The 18,439-nt window shown below is 37.3% G+C and overlaps 1 protein-coding gene across 1 annotated transcript in view; it reads left to right on the forward strand.

Moving 5' to 3' along the window:
* Nucleotides 1-270: 270 nt before the first annotated feature.
* Nucleotides 271-18,439, forward strand: part of LOC144642185 (uncharacterized) — a 42,264-nt gene continuing 24,095 nt past the window's right edge. Inside the window, exons 1-8 of the mRNA XM_078501169.1 lie at nt 271-691; nt 5,238-5,557; nt 5,722-5,860; nt 7,675-8,003; nt 8,459-8,597; nt 8,998-9,027; nt 9,667-9,714; nt 12,698-13,108. Of these exons, the coding sequence (XP_078357295.1) occupies nt 271-691; nt 5,238-5,557; nt 5,722-5,860; nt 7,675-8,003; nt 8,459-8,597; nt 8,998-9,027; nt 9,667-9,714; nt 12,698-13,108 (1,837 nt within the window). The remainder of the gene's footprint in view (nt 692-5,237; nt 5,558-5,721; nt 5,861-7,674; nt 8,004-8,458; nt 8,598-8,997; nt 9,028-9,666; nt 9,715-12,697; nt 13,109-18,439) is intronic.

Genomic DNA, 18,439 nt, shown 5'->3' on the forward strand with positions numbered 1-18,439 from the left:
GTGCAAATTTTTCCCCTGTAGTTTTGAAGGGCATGCGAAGCTGCATAACTGTTTTTGACCTTTTTCCTGATAGAATAAATAAATAAATCACTTATTTAAGTGCTAATATATTTAGTACTGTTGTGTTTATTGGGGACACTGTAAATAATAAAAAAATATTGAAAATAAAACAGAAAACTGGCAGTAGGCAGACCATCTTTTGGCCAATGAAGTTTTGGGCTCATAGTCTACGCAAGCTGACGTAAAGTATACTGCAGTCGACTGCCTAACATGCTGCGTTTATTATTTATTAGAAAAACGTCAATAACAGCTTTTGATGGTGTATGGCACCATGTATGTGTATCGTGGGAGAATAGTTTTGGAGAATTAAAGTTCTACAAGGACGGTTATCTGGTAGAGCACGTCAGAAACTTCAAGAAAAAATATAAGATAAAGAAAAGAGGAACTGTGGTATTAGGACAAGAACAAGACTCGGTCGGTGGTCACTTTGATGTCAATCAGTCCTTCCAAGGAATGTTATCAAATACCAATGTGTGGAGTTACGTACTTCCTGGTACACAAATTAAAGAGATGTCAAAATCATGTCAGCTGGATGAATGGAATGATGGAGATGTTTACAGATGGTCCGATTTTCTGAACCAAGGAGGTGCAAGACTGGTTCAGCCATCTCCTTGTAAACCAGTGGAAACGGGTAGGTTATACCTTGCGGAGCATACGGAGTAAAGGTTGAGCATATTTTAATTCCATTTTTAACGAGCATTCTTCGTTAGTGGATATTAGTGGATCCTAACGAGAAGCTCAAAAAATAAAAACTAGGAGTAACCAATAAGTGCGGGCTAGAATCGTCTTCAGTCTTGGTATTTCGAGTACAACTTTTGCTGATTGTTGAAATTGTTTTGGTTTATTGTAGTCACACTTTGCTAATAGCATAGCATACATGTTGTTTTTGGAGAATGTTGAGAGTCTTTTTTTTCGTTTTCGTTTCGTGAAGATAGTTATGAAGGGAAAGGATTTTTTCCCGGTTTTATTTTGTGGAGCAACTTTTCTTCATGCTTTATCGTGAATTAGAACCTATACCGCTCAGGAAAGTAACGAAATAGAGTCACAAAGCCAATTTTCAGACAACGCTTCGCATGAGCGATCACAAAAATAAACTTGCGATAAATGTCATATAAAATATATTTTATGCCGACACAAATTTGATCAAAAGCTATCAAATTTAACTTTTTGATACAGTAAAGGCAGTTTAAAGATTATAATTAATTATAATTATAATTAATTATAATTAATTATAATCTTCTACGTTTGAAAAAGCGGATAAAACTGGACGGTTTACAGATCATTTTATTGCCAACGAGACAGGCGAGGGAAACGCGAGCCTGTCTCGGCGGCAGTATATAGAGCCGTGCGTAGTTCGAGTGCTATGCAGAAAAAATCTCAGAATCTTTCAGCTCGATTTTCGTGTAATCCAGTTCCGTCAGTGATATTTTTTTGACCATATAAGAATGTAGGCGGAAGTTGTCGTAAACACAATTTCCGATGTTTTTAGCCAATCCGTTCAGCAGAATCTGTTCAGCACGTGCACACTTTGTTGTAGTTTGGCCAATCAGCGCGCTACTAATTTGTTTAGCACGTGCATGATGCATTAACAAAAAAAATTTGCAGACTCAGATAACAAAGAGGTTTCAAATTTGTTCGCTTCAAAAAGCCAAAATTCCCGAACTAGAGATTGAAATACGAGAGAAACTTGAATTAAACTTTGTTTAGAATTTAATTTCATTTAAGATGAAGGCAAGAAATGCATTACAAAGCTTCAAAATTTCCAAAGCTTCGAAAATTTCAAGTCATACAAATTTGCATGCGTAATAAAGTTAGGTCGGGCTATGAAAACAACAGGGAAACGAATTTGGTGTCGTGGATTTTATCGATCAGAAGAGAGCTATTTAGAGTTTTTTTCGTTTCTCGAATTTATAAAATAAATGCCCTATACTTCATTTTTTTACTGGAGTGTCTAGCTTTTTTTTCTCGGACAACCGGGCCTTGAATTTTCCTCAAAGCTGTCTCAACAACAACAGTTTAACGTGACATTTGAGACGTCACGCATTGCGCATGATGAATTATTCTCGGAACGGTGGTAGTAAAAAAAATAAACTTGTTCCATCTTAGGCCACAAAGATGGAACCTCAAATTTGTTAGATACTTACGTGTTGAGTGGATTTAACTGCAGTGTGGAAAGTTTAAAATGATTTGTTTTGGCAAATCTTTGTAAAAGTTTGCTTTTGTTTCGTAATTTATTTTCCGAGTTCAGTGGGTCATAGCAACTTTGATTAAGCCCTGTAGGACTTAAAACTTGAAAAAGCTAAAACAGCAGCGATAGCGGCATCGAACAACAATGGCTTGAAACTCTCAAAAACTTGGAGTTTACAAGATTTCTCACTAAATCTTCACTACTTTCACGGCATTATTTTAGAACTTTTTCCTCATTTAGCCTTCACAAAATCGCATTTTTTTCCAGAAACATTCAAGATTTTCAAAGAAAACACCCAATGTTTATTGATCGGACCAAAATCATAAAGCGTACTTTCAGCCAAACATTTACAATTATCCTCCCTTCTTCTCTCGATCTCCCGTTGTACTCGTTGGCATTTCTACCGATAGGTACCACTAGTATTAGAAGAATAATTTTTCTTGCATTGCCGACACAGCAAGGTCACGTTTCAGCTATCAAATAACAGCTCTTTCAAGTGTTTGTAACTGGCGCAAATTAAATTAAGGATTTTGTGACACGTCCGGATAGAAGCAGGCTAGCGGTATAAAACCCCGCGGAGGCGAGGGGGGGGGGGGGGTACTCCCATAAATTTCGGATAGGGGTGTGCCGCCAAGGTTCTTAAACCCTGACCCTATTTAAGGATAAAGAAAGCGAAAATTAATACCCTTTTTAAAGCCCAAAACCAAAAAAAAGAAACCCTATTCAAGGGGTGGAGAAGCGTTCCATGACGACTTAAATAACGGCTAACCGCGCAAGATAAGACACAAATCTCTATAAAATCGCTTTACTAATACCTGAACAGAAAATTCAGTTTTAAGATACCTTTTTTGGTTTAGCTGGGCGTTTATTTTAGCTTATAGAATTTAGGTACCCTATCTAAGGATCACACCGGGAACTCATTGCCAAAAGGAGCAAAAATGATACCCTATTTAAGGACCGAGAACCTCAAAAACCATACCCTATCGGGCGGCACATACCTATATAGGCCACATATGGGAGTACCCCCCTCCCCCCCCGGGTATAAAACAAATCAGACGTGAGTTCGCGTGCGTACAAAATTAATTTCCCAATGGGCACAGGCTGAAATGGCTGCAAACCGTTCAGTTTCATCAGGTTTACAGGTGCAGTAGACATGAAGTCTCACAAGTCAAGTCTGTATAAAAACTAAAATTTGATCACATTTTGTGTCGGCATAAAATTATTTACCGCCAGTCCATTCCCGTGTTCGCTCATGCGAAACGTTGTCTGACGTACATTCCTTCGAACTTTGGAGCCGGCAGGGAAAAAGGCTTTGTGACTCGTAGCTAAATCCACTTAGTAGAAGGCTAAGTCCACTGCGAAACTGCACTGCGATTCCACTACGAGTACCGTATTTAAACCCACCACATGCACTTTGGATTCCAGTGATATTACTGTTGCAAATGTTGACTGCAGTCCCGTTGACAAATTTGTCGAGTGTTGACGTGAAAGTTGTTTTTATATCTTCTTGTTGACTGTTCACGTGAAAAAAAACATGCCCTGGTTGATGTTATCTTCTTCGGTTCCACCGTCGGTTCGCGTCGGATCTTAAATGAAGTTCGTCCAAACAGTGTTCTATTTGCTATTCTACAATCTTTTAAATGCACAAATGTACGTTAACACTCCAATGATGCGAACTTTGACTTTGAAAACAGAGTACACTGGCCAACGCGGCGGCCATTTCTTGTTCGAGTGGAAATAGACTCTGATTGGTTTACGAGGATTTATCGATCGATTTGGCAGAACAATTTTGCTCCAAAATCGAGAAATGGCGTGCAAATTAGGATTGCGGGCTCTTCTTGAGCCCGCAATAGAACTCAATTTTTTTTATATTTTTTTAAAGAAAACTTAAACCGCGCGGTAAGTTTAACTCCCTTTTGTCCCCAAGATTGAACAAGATAATTGTTTTTATTAGTCAACAAAATGTCAAAGAAAAATATTTTGCAGCCTAAAAATGATGTGGTTTTGCAACGCCTTGCAAGACTCGGACTTTCTGAGCACACATGCGCACCATTACTGAACATTTAGATTATGAGCTCGAGATTTCTATGAGGTGATAGTTGCCGAGGCCAAATAGAAATTGAGAGCGAATAATCCTATTGTTTTAGTAGAATTCTAACTCATTTTTCTTCAAAAAATGATTTCTAATTATTTTTGTACGTATGAACTAGCAATAAACTTCACGCTTTAGCGAAATCGCGCGGGCGGATTGATTGTAATTTGAAACTTTCAGTTGTGTACTTACGCTCATCAATTTATTCAGTAATTTTGACGTTTTTGAACTCATGTAACAATGAATTTCCCCCTTTCAGTGTTCTTGAGAATGGAATTTCCTCATGATATTTCTAAAATTCATCCGAAATTTCGGAGTAACGAGAAAATGTCGCCATTCAGTAGACGACCTTCAGCCACTGGACACTAAGAGCTTATAGTGTACAGTAGCTCAGCCAATCAGATTGCAGCATTTTCATTAGTATACTAGTAGAATCCTACTAAATATATTTAGTTATTATATAAACATCAATGAAATACTAGGAAATGATCTTTCGCGCGAAAAAATCATATCTTCACACGTGAGAATAACATGTTATCTTCAGGTGAAGATATCGATTTTGAAACGATGTCTGACAAGTTTGCCCTGTTTCAATGCTGAATGAGACAAAGTTTATCGATATTAAGTCGAAACATCTTTAGATCTTCATCGGCAATCTTCGGATATTTTCGGAAAAATTTGGAAAATGTTCGGAAACATTTGTACGAACTTCGGACAACATTTTGAAAATCTTCGGAAATCTTTGGAAAATCGCCAAAAACCTCGTTAATAGTAGGTTAATAGCGCTCACTCGTGAGATATCGATTTGCACACTCGAAGATAAATTTCATATCTCCAAGCAACCATATGTATTATCTTCTTAATCTCCGCGCCACCATGTGTTATCCCCATATATAGATTGTCGAGATGCTCTAGGAATGGAAAGCCATGCAATCACTGACGTACAAATAAGTGCCTCTTCAAAGAGGAGTCGTAGATTTGCCGGTTTTCTGGGTAGATTAAGATCTAGATACCAAGGAGGATGTTGGTCAGCCCGCACTAGCGATGCGACTCAATGGCTCCAGGTTGATCTGGGTAATGCGCACACTAGAGTGACAGCTGTAGCAACACAAGGAAAAAACGCACACAAGGAGTGGGTCAGAAAGTACAAGCTGCAATACAGTAATGATGGAAAGGAATTCTACTACTACCGGGAACGAGGAAGAGCCAAAGACAAGGTAACACTGACTGTAAATCATGTATTTTTTTTTTTAATCTCGTCAATCTCTTGTAAAGATAATCTGGTCTATTTACAGGAAGTAAGCCTTCTAAGTCTTAGCTTAAACTGTCTTACAAGACAGTTGAGGGTGGGGCCTAATTTCTTCTCATCCTGTTGATCTAGAAACTTGCGGGGAACGCAGACCAGAACACCATTGTTTATCACGTTCTAACTCCAGAAGTTATGGCACGTTACTTCCGCTTTCGACCACTCACTTGGCGTAGACGTATATCAATGAGAGTGGAGCTTTATGGTTGCTCAGGTACTGTATGTTATGCTTATGTAATAGGTTTCCATAGCTAAGTCTAGGCTCCAGACCTTTTAAATAAGCGCCGCGGCGCTTATTAAATTTTTCGCGCCTCCAGTGCGTCGCTTATTCGAGGGCGGCACATTGGCGCTTATTTAAAATTTGATTTCCGGTTAACACCGTTGTCTTCCTTCACTTTGTCATTCTACTCGGAACATTAAAATTTTTGTTCAAAAGTTATATGTGTATTTAAAATACCTAATCGACCTAATTAACAAAAATAATTTTTGTTAATTCTTAATGTTCGTGTTACATTTTTATCATACTAGCACTTTTTATTCCAGTTTTTTCTTACGTTTCCGTTTGAGCAAGATTTCTCTCGCTGATTTTTTTTGTAGTTAATTATTGCTAATTATATAGTGGGAGGCGTGGTGGCCTTATGGTTACCCGTTGACTCCGGATAGAACGGTCTGGGTTCGAGCCCGGCCGGGGTCACTATGTTGTGTTCTTGGGCAAGACACTTTACCCTCATCGTGTCTTCCTCTATCTAGCCTGCGTTGCAGACGAACAAAATCCCGAATTATACCGGGGATTTGTTCGTCTGTAACGCAGGCTAGTCTTGCTCCACCCACGTGTATAAATGGGAATTTACTGCTAGCATCCCATCCAAGGGGTGGTGGAAATAATGCTAGAAAGGGGTTTCCACAAGTTGCTCGGCAGCTTTTTGGCAACTTTTCATGATTCGAGCAACTTTTTCCCCTTCGAGCAACTGTTTTCCTCTCGAGCAACTTGTTTCATTTTGAGAAATTTCCAGACCAAAGATCTCCGAAGATTATCCGAGTGTTGTTCAAAGGCAATACGAACGTTTCCGAAGATTTACGAAGTTTGCCAAAGACTTTCGAGGAACCTCTGAAGACATTTCAACTTTCGGCTCATTTTGTCAGCAAACATGACGTCACTGATATCTTCACGATTTTTCTCAGTTAAAAAATCCTTGTTAATTAAACAATTTTCCCCTTAATTTGTTATTTAGATACTTCTTTTGCTGTAAAATTGCATAAAACTGCTTGGAAATCTTACTCTCAAATGGAAATTAGCATATATTTAGAGAAATTCTCGTGATAAGAAGCAGCGTTTTGGATATTTTGGAGCTACTTTTGAGCAACTTTTATTATCAGAATTAAGCAACTTTTTTGGATTTTTGGTGCAACTTTTGAGCAACTTTTTGAGAAATTACGGGCAACTCTTTGGGAAATCTCGAGCAACTTGTGGAAAGCCCTAATCCTAGCCGCTTATTGCTACAGAAACTGGGATAAACTCCGGCAAGTAATGCTTTACCTATATGGCCAAATTACAACATTTTAACCGCCCTGTTGCGAAATTAATTATAAAGCGAAGCTATTTTGTAAAAAAAAGTTTTATCCCGTTAAAACGGGCTGGAGTGATCATATGGGAAAATTTTCGTCCCGGTTCCCGAAATCACGGGAACCGGGCTGACGCACCTTCTCATACGAACACATCTGAATTTTTACAAAGGAAATAGGAGTGAAGCGAGATCTTGGTAACCAGGGCTCATATGTGGAGGCCCTTATACACCATAAGCACTTGGCCAAATACAATCGACACAAGTGAGGACACCTGTTTAATTAAAAACTTATTTCGGTCCTAACGATAAGGTCTAGGACCAATGAGACGATGCAGATTTTAAAATAATGCAATTTCTGCAAGTGTTTTCATACGAGGTGAGTGAGGTTATTAAAACAACAGGAATGTACTTCTACGCTTTTCGCTGAAGTTCATTAATCGTATTGATGCTTCAATACGTTTAGATTGCCACGGAGCTCTAGGAATGGAAAACCGATTAATCTCAAACGAAAAAATTAGTGCCTCTTCACAATGTGATACCAATCATGCCGCGTCCCAGGGCAGACTACACTTTAAGGGATCTAAATCCAAAGCAGGATCTTGGACAGCTCAAACTAACGATGCAAATCAGTGGCTGCAGGTCGATTTGGGTAGTCAGCAGACCAGAGTGACAGGAGTGGCAACACAAGGAAGTAGTAACCGTGACCAATGGGTGATTAAGTACAAGCTTCAGTACAGTAATGATGGGACGATCTTCGAGTACTACAGGCAACGAGGAGAGGAAAAAGAAAAGGTGAAAATAAGAATAAGTGTAGACCAGCAAAATTAGCTCTTTGTTTGTGTATACCCAATACTCGTTCGCTACTCTAATTTCCCAAGTTAGGCATATAATTACCTAAGGCATATTGTAATTACCTAAGGACGTTAAGAAATTGATAACTCAAGTATATTCGATCTATTCTTAACACCCATGGCATTCCACCTATTCTTAAAACCTTATTCTTATCCCCTTATTTCTAGATACTTGCCGAGTTCCACTTAACAATATCTCTAGCTTCTACTAAATCGAACCTTGTTTAATTCTTTGGAGGGCTCGAGTTATCAGTAGTCAATTCGTGAACATTTGTAGATCTTTCAGTTAGTCTGATTCTTGAATTAGAAATTTTCTTTAGTAAGTTTACTATTATTACGTTAGTGGATGAGATGGAATTTCAGTAAAGTAGATAATTTACCATGTTACTGATTTAGGAATTTGCAGCAAACTATGACCAGGACACTGTTGTTTATCATGAACTCATTCCACCAATTACGGCACGTTACATCCGCTTTCGACCACTTACCTGGGAAAAAGGTATATCAATGAGGACGGAGCTCTATGGTTGTCCAGGTACTGTCGCAGTGCATGTTTTTCGATTGATAGTTCTTCTTGAACGTTGTCGCACAGTGCATTTTGGTTAAAAGCCAGCAATGCTGACAAAATATCGATTTTGCATAGTTTTCTTCAAATTCTGATTATAACTTCTGCTCGCAGTAACAAAAGTTTTCACTTCTCTTAAAAGAGAACAACTCATTTCTATTATTTGCTACAATGAATGGATACAATACCCATAAAAATGAATATTGTACAAAGAAACTAGCTAAATTTCGCGAATTAACGTTGTTCATCCTCTTGGAATCACGTGGTTACAATATGACAGATATTGTGAATAAGGCATGTAACAAGATATTGTACCACCCGTTGACTTGTATATAGCTGTATAATCTTGATTATTTTTTTTCTCTTTTAGTTTCCAAAAGACAAATGCTTGATAGCGCAGGTAATAATAATGGCACTGACATTCCATTCCTCACGGTTTGTAGCCTTCTGGAACGGGTTTTTCGAAAGCCGATTTACACTAACTCAGGATTAAGAGTTGATCGAGAGTTCAATTTCTATAGTATAAAAGTGTTTTTATTTAATGCTTATATGTTTTGTGGAGTTTGAGGTTAGTCGACGTCAAAACTGGAGGACAGAAAACATAAAAATAAAGCCTCACTGAGAAGTTAAAAAAAAAGAGACATTGAAAACCACGCTAATCCTATATCAGTTCAATCGTGCTTTGAACAACCAGGCCCGAACGTTTAAGCAGTAATACTACCACGACCGTTCATGGGGGAGTTGATATACCCATTCTAATTCCACAAGCCAAATTTGTTTTGCATTGGGCAGATAGCACCGGGCTTCCTTTTATTCGTTGCTTATGACGCGCGTCGTATGACTTCATGACGAAAAGTGGTTTCTATGATGTCAGTTGAACAGTTGTTAACATTAAAAAAGTTTTAGCATCAAGAGTCATTACCCTTTCTTAATTCTAATATTCCATCCCCACCTTACACTTACAAGGGTTAAGAAAATGTATATCTACATGTTTAAATGACCCAATCATTGCTACATTTTTTGCATGTTTTCATGTTAGTATCAAAGAGTCGCAGCAACATTCCAACTAAAACTTCTGACCCTGAAGGTAAGAGGTATTTTACTTCACTGAGTACGTACTGTATTTATTTCAAGAGTATACATGAACCGTGATGTGCGACATATTTGGCAAAGATAACTGTGAAATATTTGAAAAAGAAAGAAAAGGTACGAATAGTTGATATTTAAGGATTGGTTCATGCTTAGCGTGCGTATATCGAGTTATGGATGCACCATCGGCACAATCGACAAACTAACCACAAAATCGACTGGGACTCTGCTGAATGCCTAACCTACAGTACTAACTATTTTCAACGACTGACTCTAAAAGGCTGGTACACAAACTCAGAGCAGATGCCTATCAACAGATGTCAACAACTACCGCCACTTTACAAACGACTTATTCACGATGTAAACAGGACCGACAAACGCACAGCTAACAGGCTAACAGTATTACTCAATTTGACAACAATTATCAACAATAGACGGAACAGAACAACTTTATTTGACTGACAATAGACGGATCGAAAATGACCAATTACTGTTGACAAACTTTACATGAATCTCACAGCCACTGAGAATAACGTCACGGCTAAACTGACCAATCAACTTCAACAGACAAGACTTATAACATCATCAACTGACAAAAGCTTTTTCACTTGACTCGGAGGATGACTTCCGCTCAGGTTGTCGAAACGTCAGTCACCAACAACAGTTACTTCTCGGAACTACTCTCACCCGGCCGGACGAACACACTATACGACCAACTGATACTCCTGGGTTCAAACCATTTACTGTATTAAGTTAAGACTTGTTAGAGTCAGCACTCTGAGCTTAATTTCGCATCAGTTTCAGCACAGTAATAATAGTCTTCACGACAGCCGTGGCACTGTATTAAAACAAGTACAGTGCAGACCCTTGCTTTGTTCGACTTGCACAAGACGTATAATTTCCAGAAAAGATCTTGCTTCGGATCTTCGGATCTTGTTGTTACAATTTTCCAGGATGTAAAGATGAATTTGAAGTAAACCTCTCTCGTTCGCTTTCCTCGCGGATACATTCAACATAAGAAGTGAACACCGCGCTTCAAATTTTCCAGCCTCCTCGCATTATGAATTCATTTACATCAAAATGAAATGTCCAAGATTTTAAACTAAATCAGTTTTTCCTTTCGCCCTCATTGGATACGAGAGGTTATAGCCAACTCAGAGTAAACGATGTTATCGTATATACGCATGGCCGTTCGTTGATAGAGAAATACACCATGATCGCTCAATTGGAATTAGATAGGGCTTGCGCGCGCTATGTTATAAATTTTCTTTAATTTAACACGTTTTGGCCACTGACGGTCTTCGAAGGCAGCAAAACCTGCAGTTGTGTCCATTTTTAGTCTAGAATATAAGGGGGAGTAGTCTAGAATATAAGGGGGAAACTTGGTGCATGTACTATCATGATATTGTGTAATGAGAGAAGCGTATTTAAAAACTACCTTACAAAAAGTTGATAAAGCAAACTCTTGTAAGTCTAGTTTCCATGCACATTTCACTTTCTTAGAAGCCAGTAACTTCTAGAGTTTTTAAAACGTGAAGTCTGCTTATTTTTTTTGACTTGGTTTCGGAGCGGCATGCGGCTCGGAGGCGAAAAATACTGATTCTATGTGTCTACTGAGGTCTACTGATACAGAATTTTATTTCTTTTTTTTTAAAAAAAAAAAATAGGATTATTTGAACAGTTGTGTCAAATAATAGAGTAGGAGACAGCTAAAGAAGGGAAATCCCATTCATATTTTTCAAAATTGTTTATTCCTTTCCCAGTGGTTAACTCCTAGTCCCAGTGCAGTGAATCCAATTTTCCCAGTCCAAAAAAGGCGCATTCCAATTCCCAATATACCCCTTCATGACCCTCTTATAACATCGATCACCAACAACGATAATCTGCTAGTAAAACTAACCGTGATGTACTTCTATCATCCTTCATATTCCAAATAGGTTTTACAAGATTCGGTGTTCACAGTTTCGAGAATTAAAGCTTTATACGATAACACTCACGAAATTTTGCTATTGAATTTATTAATAAGAAAGTAGTGCAATAGTGAAGTTTAATTTTGGAAAATGAAGCAAACTTAATGTGCGATAAACTGCTGTTTTCACTCCTCGTTAAAATTGACCTTATTAACTTGGCCGCATTTTAATAAACAATTATCCTGCGAAATCGCACGGAAAATCGCCTTTTACTTAGCCGACGTGGCTGTAGGCCGCGTTGGCCAAAAATCTGACGATGTTTGGCAAGATTGAGAGGTTCAACAAACTGTCAACGAAACGTTTTTTAGCTAGAAGAACTGTGGTTTTACTGCGCTTTGCAAAAGGACGAAGGACGAATCTTGTGAACCTTCGAATATCGCAGGATATCTGTTACGACCTGTTACGTACTGATGACGGATAACATTGACATTCTCAAAATATATGGGCATCGTGACAATTTGTTGAATATAAACACTGAATAACAGTAAAAGGACTGAGTGGAGAATATTTCGACCGAGCACGATTTAACTGTTCTTGTACAACTCGAATTTCGGTTATTTAATCGTATTACCCACTACAAGTCTTATTAGACAGACACTTATTTAATTAACAACTATTCACCGAAGTGGAGGTGGCTAATAAAATATCCACCACTGACCACCGACACTCAGGTGAATAGTTGTTTTAGTATATACTAAAACAGTTGTTTTAGTATATACTAAAACAGTGAGATAAAATATTCAAAAAGGATTATTTTAAACGTACTCATCAATTCCTGTCAACGATTGCAATTTTTTGCGCCCGAGTTGCTCGGAGGTGAATAAGAAAGAGTACCCGGAGTCTGACTAGCCAACAACCAACCAACAACGCCATCCAATGTTTTAGTATATACTAATTACAACCATCCCAATTTAGTTATAATGAGGCAAAAGCAGTTAACGATTACACTGCGCATGCTTCAAGAACATTTTGAATGGTTTGCCTTGATTCAATTGCTTTTTAATATTACAGGTGATTGGACTTATTGGAATGGCCATTACTACGCATATCGCGGAAAGTCGGCTGCAAATTCTTGGTATTTGGCCGAGGGTATCTGTCGAAAATATGGTGACACGGTTCATTTGACTTCTATTCACAGTCAACAAGAAAACGACTTTATAAAGTCGCTGTCCTTAGATGGGGAAGAACAATGGATAGGTCTAACTGATCACAATACTCGAGACAATTCATTTCAGTGGATCGATAGGTCAGCTTATGGGAATTTTACGAATTGGGCGATGAATGAACCAAACAATGCTACAATAGATGAAGACTGCGGTGCAATGAAACCAGATGGAACATGGATAGACGTGGCTTGTAAAAAGCAAAGACTTCACAGTGACACACCATTCGACAGAAGGGCATTTACATGTAAAGCGTCCGGTAAGAATACCTGTAGTTCGTTAAACCTGACATGAACCGTGGGTATAGGAAATTGCGTACTCAATCCATATCCGCTAAAAATGATAAAAAAAGTACGGGCTTTCATTACAATCTTCTATTTCTATGTCCAGTAAAATGCCACGAACTGGAAACAAAATCTCTATCCCAACATAACATATTAAATAGATAAATAAATAATATAAAATAAATATCATCTCCGTAAAATTAGCATCATTCTTAAATATCTCAGGTTTGATACAGCCCAGCTTCTTGATTATTTACGCTTTCATTACATAAAAGCTTGCTTACAGTTATTCGTTACTATATGGTTTACACAAGCATGTAATTAAACAGTTCCAACGAGTGCAGAACGCAGCTGCTCGAGCTGTTTCTCTTGCGCCCAAAATTTTGTCATATTACACCTTTTCTTGTGAGTCTCCACTGGCTTCCAATCGATCTCTGTATTGAATTTAAGATACTTATCATTACCTAATTAGAAGACTCTCTATGGCCTGGCTCCTGCTTACATTGAAGATCTCCTTGATAGCTACATTCAATGTTGTGTCTGAAGACACACCATTGCTCTTTCAATCCGTTCGCCTGGCAAACAGTCTTTCCTGATTGATAGATTAAAAGATATGACAAAAGAAGTGACAACTTCCTACAGCCTTCTTAACTAATTCTGCTACACATAGTTACAAGAAAGCCCTTGCGAAAAAAGACAAAAAGTCTGTCACTTATTTTTTATTAAGACAATCATTCCAAAGGGGTGAAAGAGCATCGACAACTGGTGTGTCTACAGGTGGTTTATTTTTCGCTTCGCGCTTCGCGCTCTGCCCCGCTAAACTGCCTTCCTGCAGGCTACAGCATCTTCGTTTAATCCTGTCATCATAGACGACAGGCAAAACTGCCGTATCGTTTGCAGAATTCTACATAGTTGAATAGTTTTTTTATTTATTTATTTATTTGCTTATTTATTTATTAATTTATTTATTTATTTATTTATTTATTTATTTCATTTATCAACCGCACAAACAAGATAGTGACAATCATTTTTGCGATTTTCGTGGTCGGTTATAACATTAAAACTTTATTTCACTGTTATCGACTCTCCGAGATCATCCGTTTACATGTAGTTAAAAAACACCATGAAAGCCAAATCCATGGAAGAGGAAGAGTAGAGCAGTACTACTTCTTCGGGGAGTGTCAAACACATAAGACCCTCGCCCTGAGTGACACATAAATTGCAGACAATAGGCTACCCTAATACCAAACTCTGTAGTAGCTCGATCATGGAGACTATACGGAGCGCGATATCCCCTTTGACCATGTCAATGAGACGTGTGCCCGTGTAAATGTCATATTTTGAAAAAAACATCTTCAAACTGATAATGGATCCTAGTCAACAAAGGAATTGTATTGTGTAGAATTGTTGCTGGACGCACACAGTTGGCTTTTTGCCCAGCAAACTGATTTAAAAGATAAAGATATACGAACGAGAATTTCGCTCGCAAAACGAAACAACTCAATGTAAACAATAAAAGTAAGTTAAACTTTTGATGCATTTAACCAACAATTTAAGCAATGAGATGTGCCCGCACACACTCAAGATAAATAAACTGAACTCTTGCCGATCAAAATAAATGTTAGCAAGTTTTAATATATAAGCAAGACGTTTGCTCGTACACGCTCGAGATAATTTAAAAGTAATTTTCGCCCAAAAGAGCCAGCGAGACTTTTACTCGTAATGAAAAAAAAAGGAAAAAGAAAAAAAAAATGAGTTCCGTCCAGATTTGAACCAACGACCGGGACATACAGCATGTGGAACTACTCTCTCCCAAATGAGCTATTGTAACGTTTTACGGTACAGAATTTTTTTTTGGATATATTATATTTGAACAAGCTTTAAAAAATCGTTAATTTTTCAGCTATGAGTAAACAAATTGCTTTAAACGAATGCCTCTATTTTAGCCAGTCATACAGAGATAATGTCCACCAAATTTCGTTAATATTGAATGGGAGCGAATTATTTATATATATGCAAAAAAATTAGTTTCACCTGGGGGCATAACAGCTTGATTTCTCGTCGGTGTTTTTTTTTTCTACACTACAAGCGTTCCAATTCTATCGACGGTTGAAGTCTCTCTGAAATAACCGGCGTTCGAACTCAACATACTGAAATATCAAAATTTTCTGTTGCGTTTGACAAAATAAAACGGCATACTCAGAAAAAAAACAATGATTATAGCATCCGTTTGCATTTAAACCAACGACCAAGGCATACACAACTTCCGTAGAAGTGTTCTCTACCAACTGAGCTATCGTAACTTAATTTGCATGGTACAAGCTATTTTGTTTTGTATATTTGAATATTATATTAGACGCGCTTGGGAAAAAAATGTTTAACTACTCGGTTATGATTAAACAAAACCCGAAAAAATCGCTTTGTTTTAGCTTGTCGTACAGAGAGAATTTCCACCCAATTTCTGCTCTGCATGTCGCAATAATATTCAAGCGCAGCAAATGATTGAAATATATGCAATTACAGAGCATATATGGGCACGTTGCACAGAATTGCTAATTTCTTGACTCTTGAAAGATCAACACAAAAAACCAAAATGTAGTGATATTAAGAGTCGTACAGAGAAACTTCATGCCAGATTTTAGAATGAAAGGTGAAATATTCGAGCAGTAGAATTATTTAATCACAAAGATGATTTACATAATTACAGAGCAATGTAAAGGAACATCACAGAATCGCAAATTTCTCAACTCTTGAAAGATGTTTATCAAAAACAAAAATGTACGGTTATTAAGAGTCGTACAGAGATACTTCATGCCAGATTTTAGACTGAAAGGTGCAATATTCGAGCCGTAGAATTATTTAATCACAAAGATGATTTACATAATTACAGAGCAATGTAAAGGAACATCACAGAATCGCAAATTTCTCAACTCTTGAAAGATGTTTATCAAAAACAAAAACGTACGGTTATTGAGAGTCGTACAGAGATACTTCATGCCAGATTTTAGACTGAAAGGTGCAATATTCGAGCCGTAGAATTATTTAATCACAAAGATGATTTACATAATTACAGAGCAATGTAAAGGAACATCACAGAATCGCAAATTTCTCAACTCTTGAAAGATTTTTATCAAAAACAAAAATGTAGGGTTATTAAGAGTCAAACAGAGATACTTCATGCCAAATTTTAGACTGAAAGGTGTAATATTGGAGCCGTAGAATTGTTTAATGGCATTTATTTAATTTTTACAGAGCAATGTATGGGCACGTTGAACAGAATTGCTAATTTCTCGGCACTCGAAACATTTTCATCCAAAACAAAAATGTAGGGTTATAAAGAGTCATACAGAGATACTTCATGCCAAATTTAATACTGAAAGGTGCAATATTCGAGCCGTAGAATTATTTAATGGCATTTATTTAATTTTTACAGAGCAATGTATGGGCACGTTGAACAGAATTGCTAATTTCTCGGCACTCGAAAAATTTTCATCCAAAACAAAAAGATAGGGTTATAAAGAGTCATATAGAGATACTTCATGCCAAATTTTAGACCGAAAGGTGTAATATTCGAGCCGTAGAATTATTTAATCGACTTAATTATTTAATTTTATTTATTTTATATCTTGTTTGTGTAACTAGGGGCAACTGCACAAACAAGATAGTGACAATCATTTTTGTGATTTTCGTGGTCGTTTATAACATTAAAACTTAATTTCAATGTTATCGACTCTCCGAGATCATCCGTTTACATGTAGTTAAAAAACACCATGAACGCCACATCCATGAAAGAGGAAGAATAGAGCAGTACTACTTCTTCGGGGAGTGTCAAGCACAGAAGACCTTCGCCCTGAGTGACACATTAATTGCAGAGAATAGGCTAACCTAATACCAAACTCTGTAGTAGCTCGATCATGGAGACAATACGAAGCGGGATATCCTCTTTGACCATGTCAATGAGACGTGTGCCCGTGTAAATGTCATATTTTGAAAGAAACATCTTCAAACTGATAATGGATACAGAGTGTCCGAAACAAGTCTTTGAAATTTAAAAGTATGTTTATTTTTTCAAATGTTTAATTTCGCCCATACTTTTTAAGAAATCTCGCTAATATTTTGAAAGGTACGATTTTCTTTAACTTTCTAAACATGCACGACAGTGGCCATACACCACGTATATATCAAACAACGTAGCTCCTAGCTTCCTAGTCACCAAAGGAATTAAATTGTGTAGAAGTTTTGCTGGACGCACACAGTTGGCTTTTTGCCCAGCAATCTGATTAAGATAAAGATATACGAACGAGAATTTCGCTCGCATAGCGACCCCTTACGCCCTCAAACGAAACAACTCAATGTAAACAATAAAGTAAGTTAAACTTTTGATGCATTTAACCAACAATTTAAGCAATGAGATGTGCCCGCACGCACTCAAGATTAATAAACTGAACTCTTGCCAATTAAAATAAATGTTAGCAAGTTTTAAGAAAATATATAAGCAAGACGTTGGCTCGTACACGCTCGAGATAATTTAATTTTTTTTTTCGCCCAAAAGAGCAAGCGAGACTTTTACTCGTAATGAAAAAAAAAAAGGAAAAAGAAAAAAAAAAATGGTTTCGTCCAGATTTGAACCAACGACTGGGACATACAGCATAAGTACTGTGGAACTACTCTCTCCCAACTGAGCTATTGTAACTTTGTACGGTACAGAATTTTTTTTTGATTATTTATATATTATATTTGGACACGCTTTACAAATTGTTCAGCTACGAGTATTAAAACAAATTGCTTTTAACGAATTCTTCTATTTTAGCCAGTCATACAGAGATAATGTCCACCAAATTTCGTTAATATCGAAGGGAGCGAATGATTTATATATATGCAAAAAATTAGTTTCACCTGGGGCATAACAGCTTGATTTCTCGGTGGTGTTTTTTCTACACTACAAGTGTTCCAATTCTATTGACATCAGCGGTTGAAGTCTCATTGAAATAGCCGGCGTTCGATCTCAACATACTGAAATATCAAAATTTACTGTTGCTGTTCAACCTTTAAATTTTAAATAAAACGGCACACTGACTTAAAAAAAAAACTGAGAAAAAAGAATAATAATAGCTTCCGTTTGGATTTGAACCAACGACCAAGGCATACCCAACTTCTGTAGAAGTGTTCTCTACCAACTGAGCTATCGTAACTTTGTATGGTACAGAGTATTTTTTGTATATTTTAATATTATATTTGGACGCGCTTTAAAAAAAACATGTTTAATTACTCGTTATGAGTAAGAAAAACCCTAAAAGTCGCTTTGT

The sequence above is a fragment of the Oculina patagonica genome, chromosome 2 (genome assembly GCF_052425735.1).
Source record: "Oculina patagonica isolate OP01 chromosome 2, crgOcupat, whole genome shotgun sequence".
Lineage (NCBI taxonomy): Eukaryota > Metazoa > Cnidaria > Anthozoa > Scleractinia > Oculinidae > Oculina > Oculina patagonica.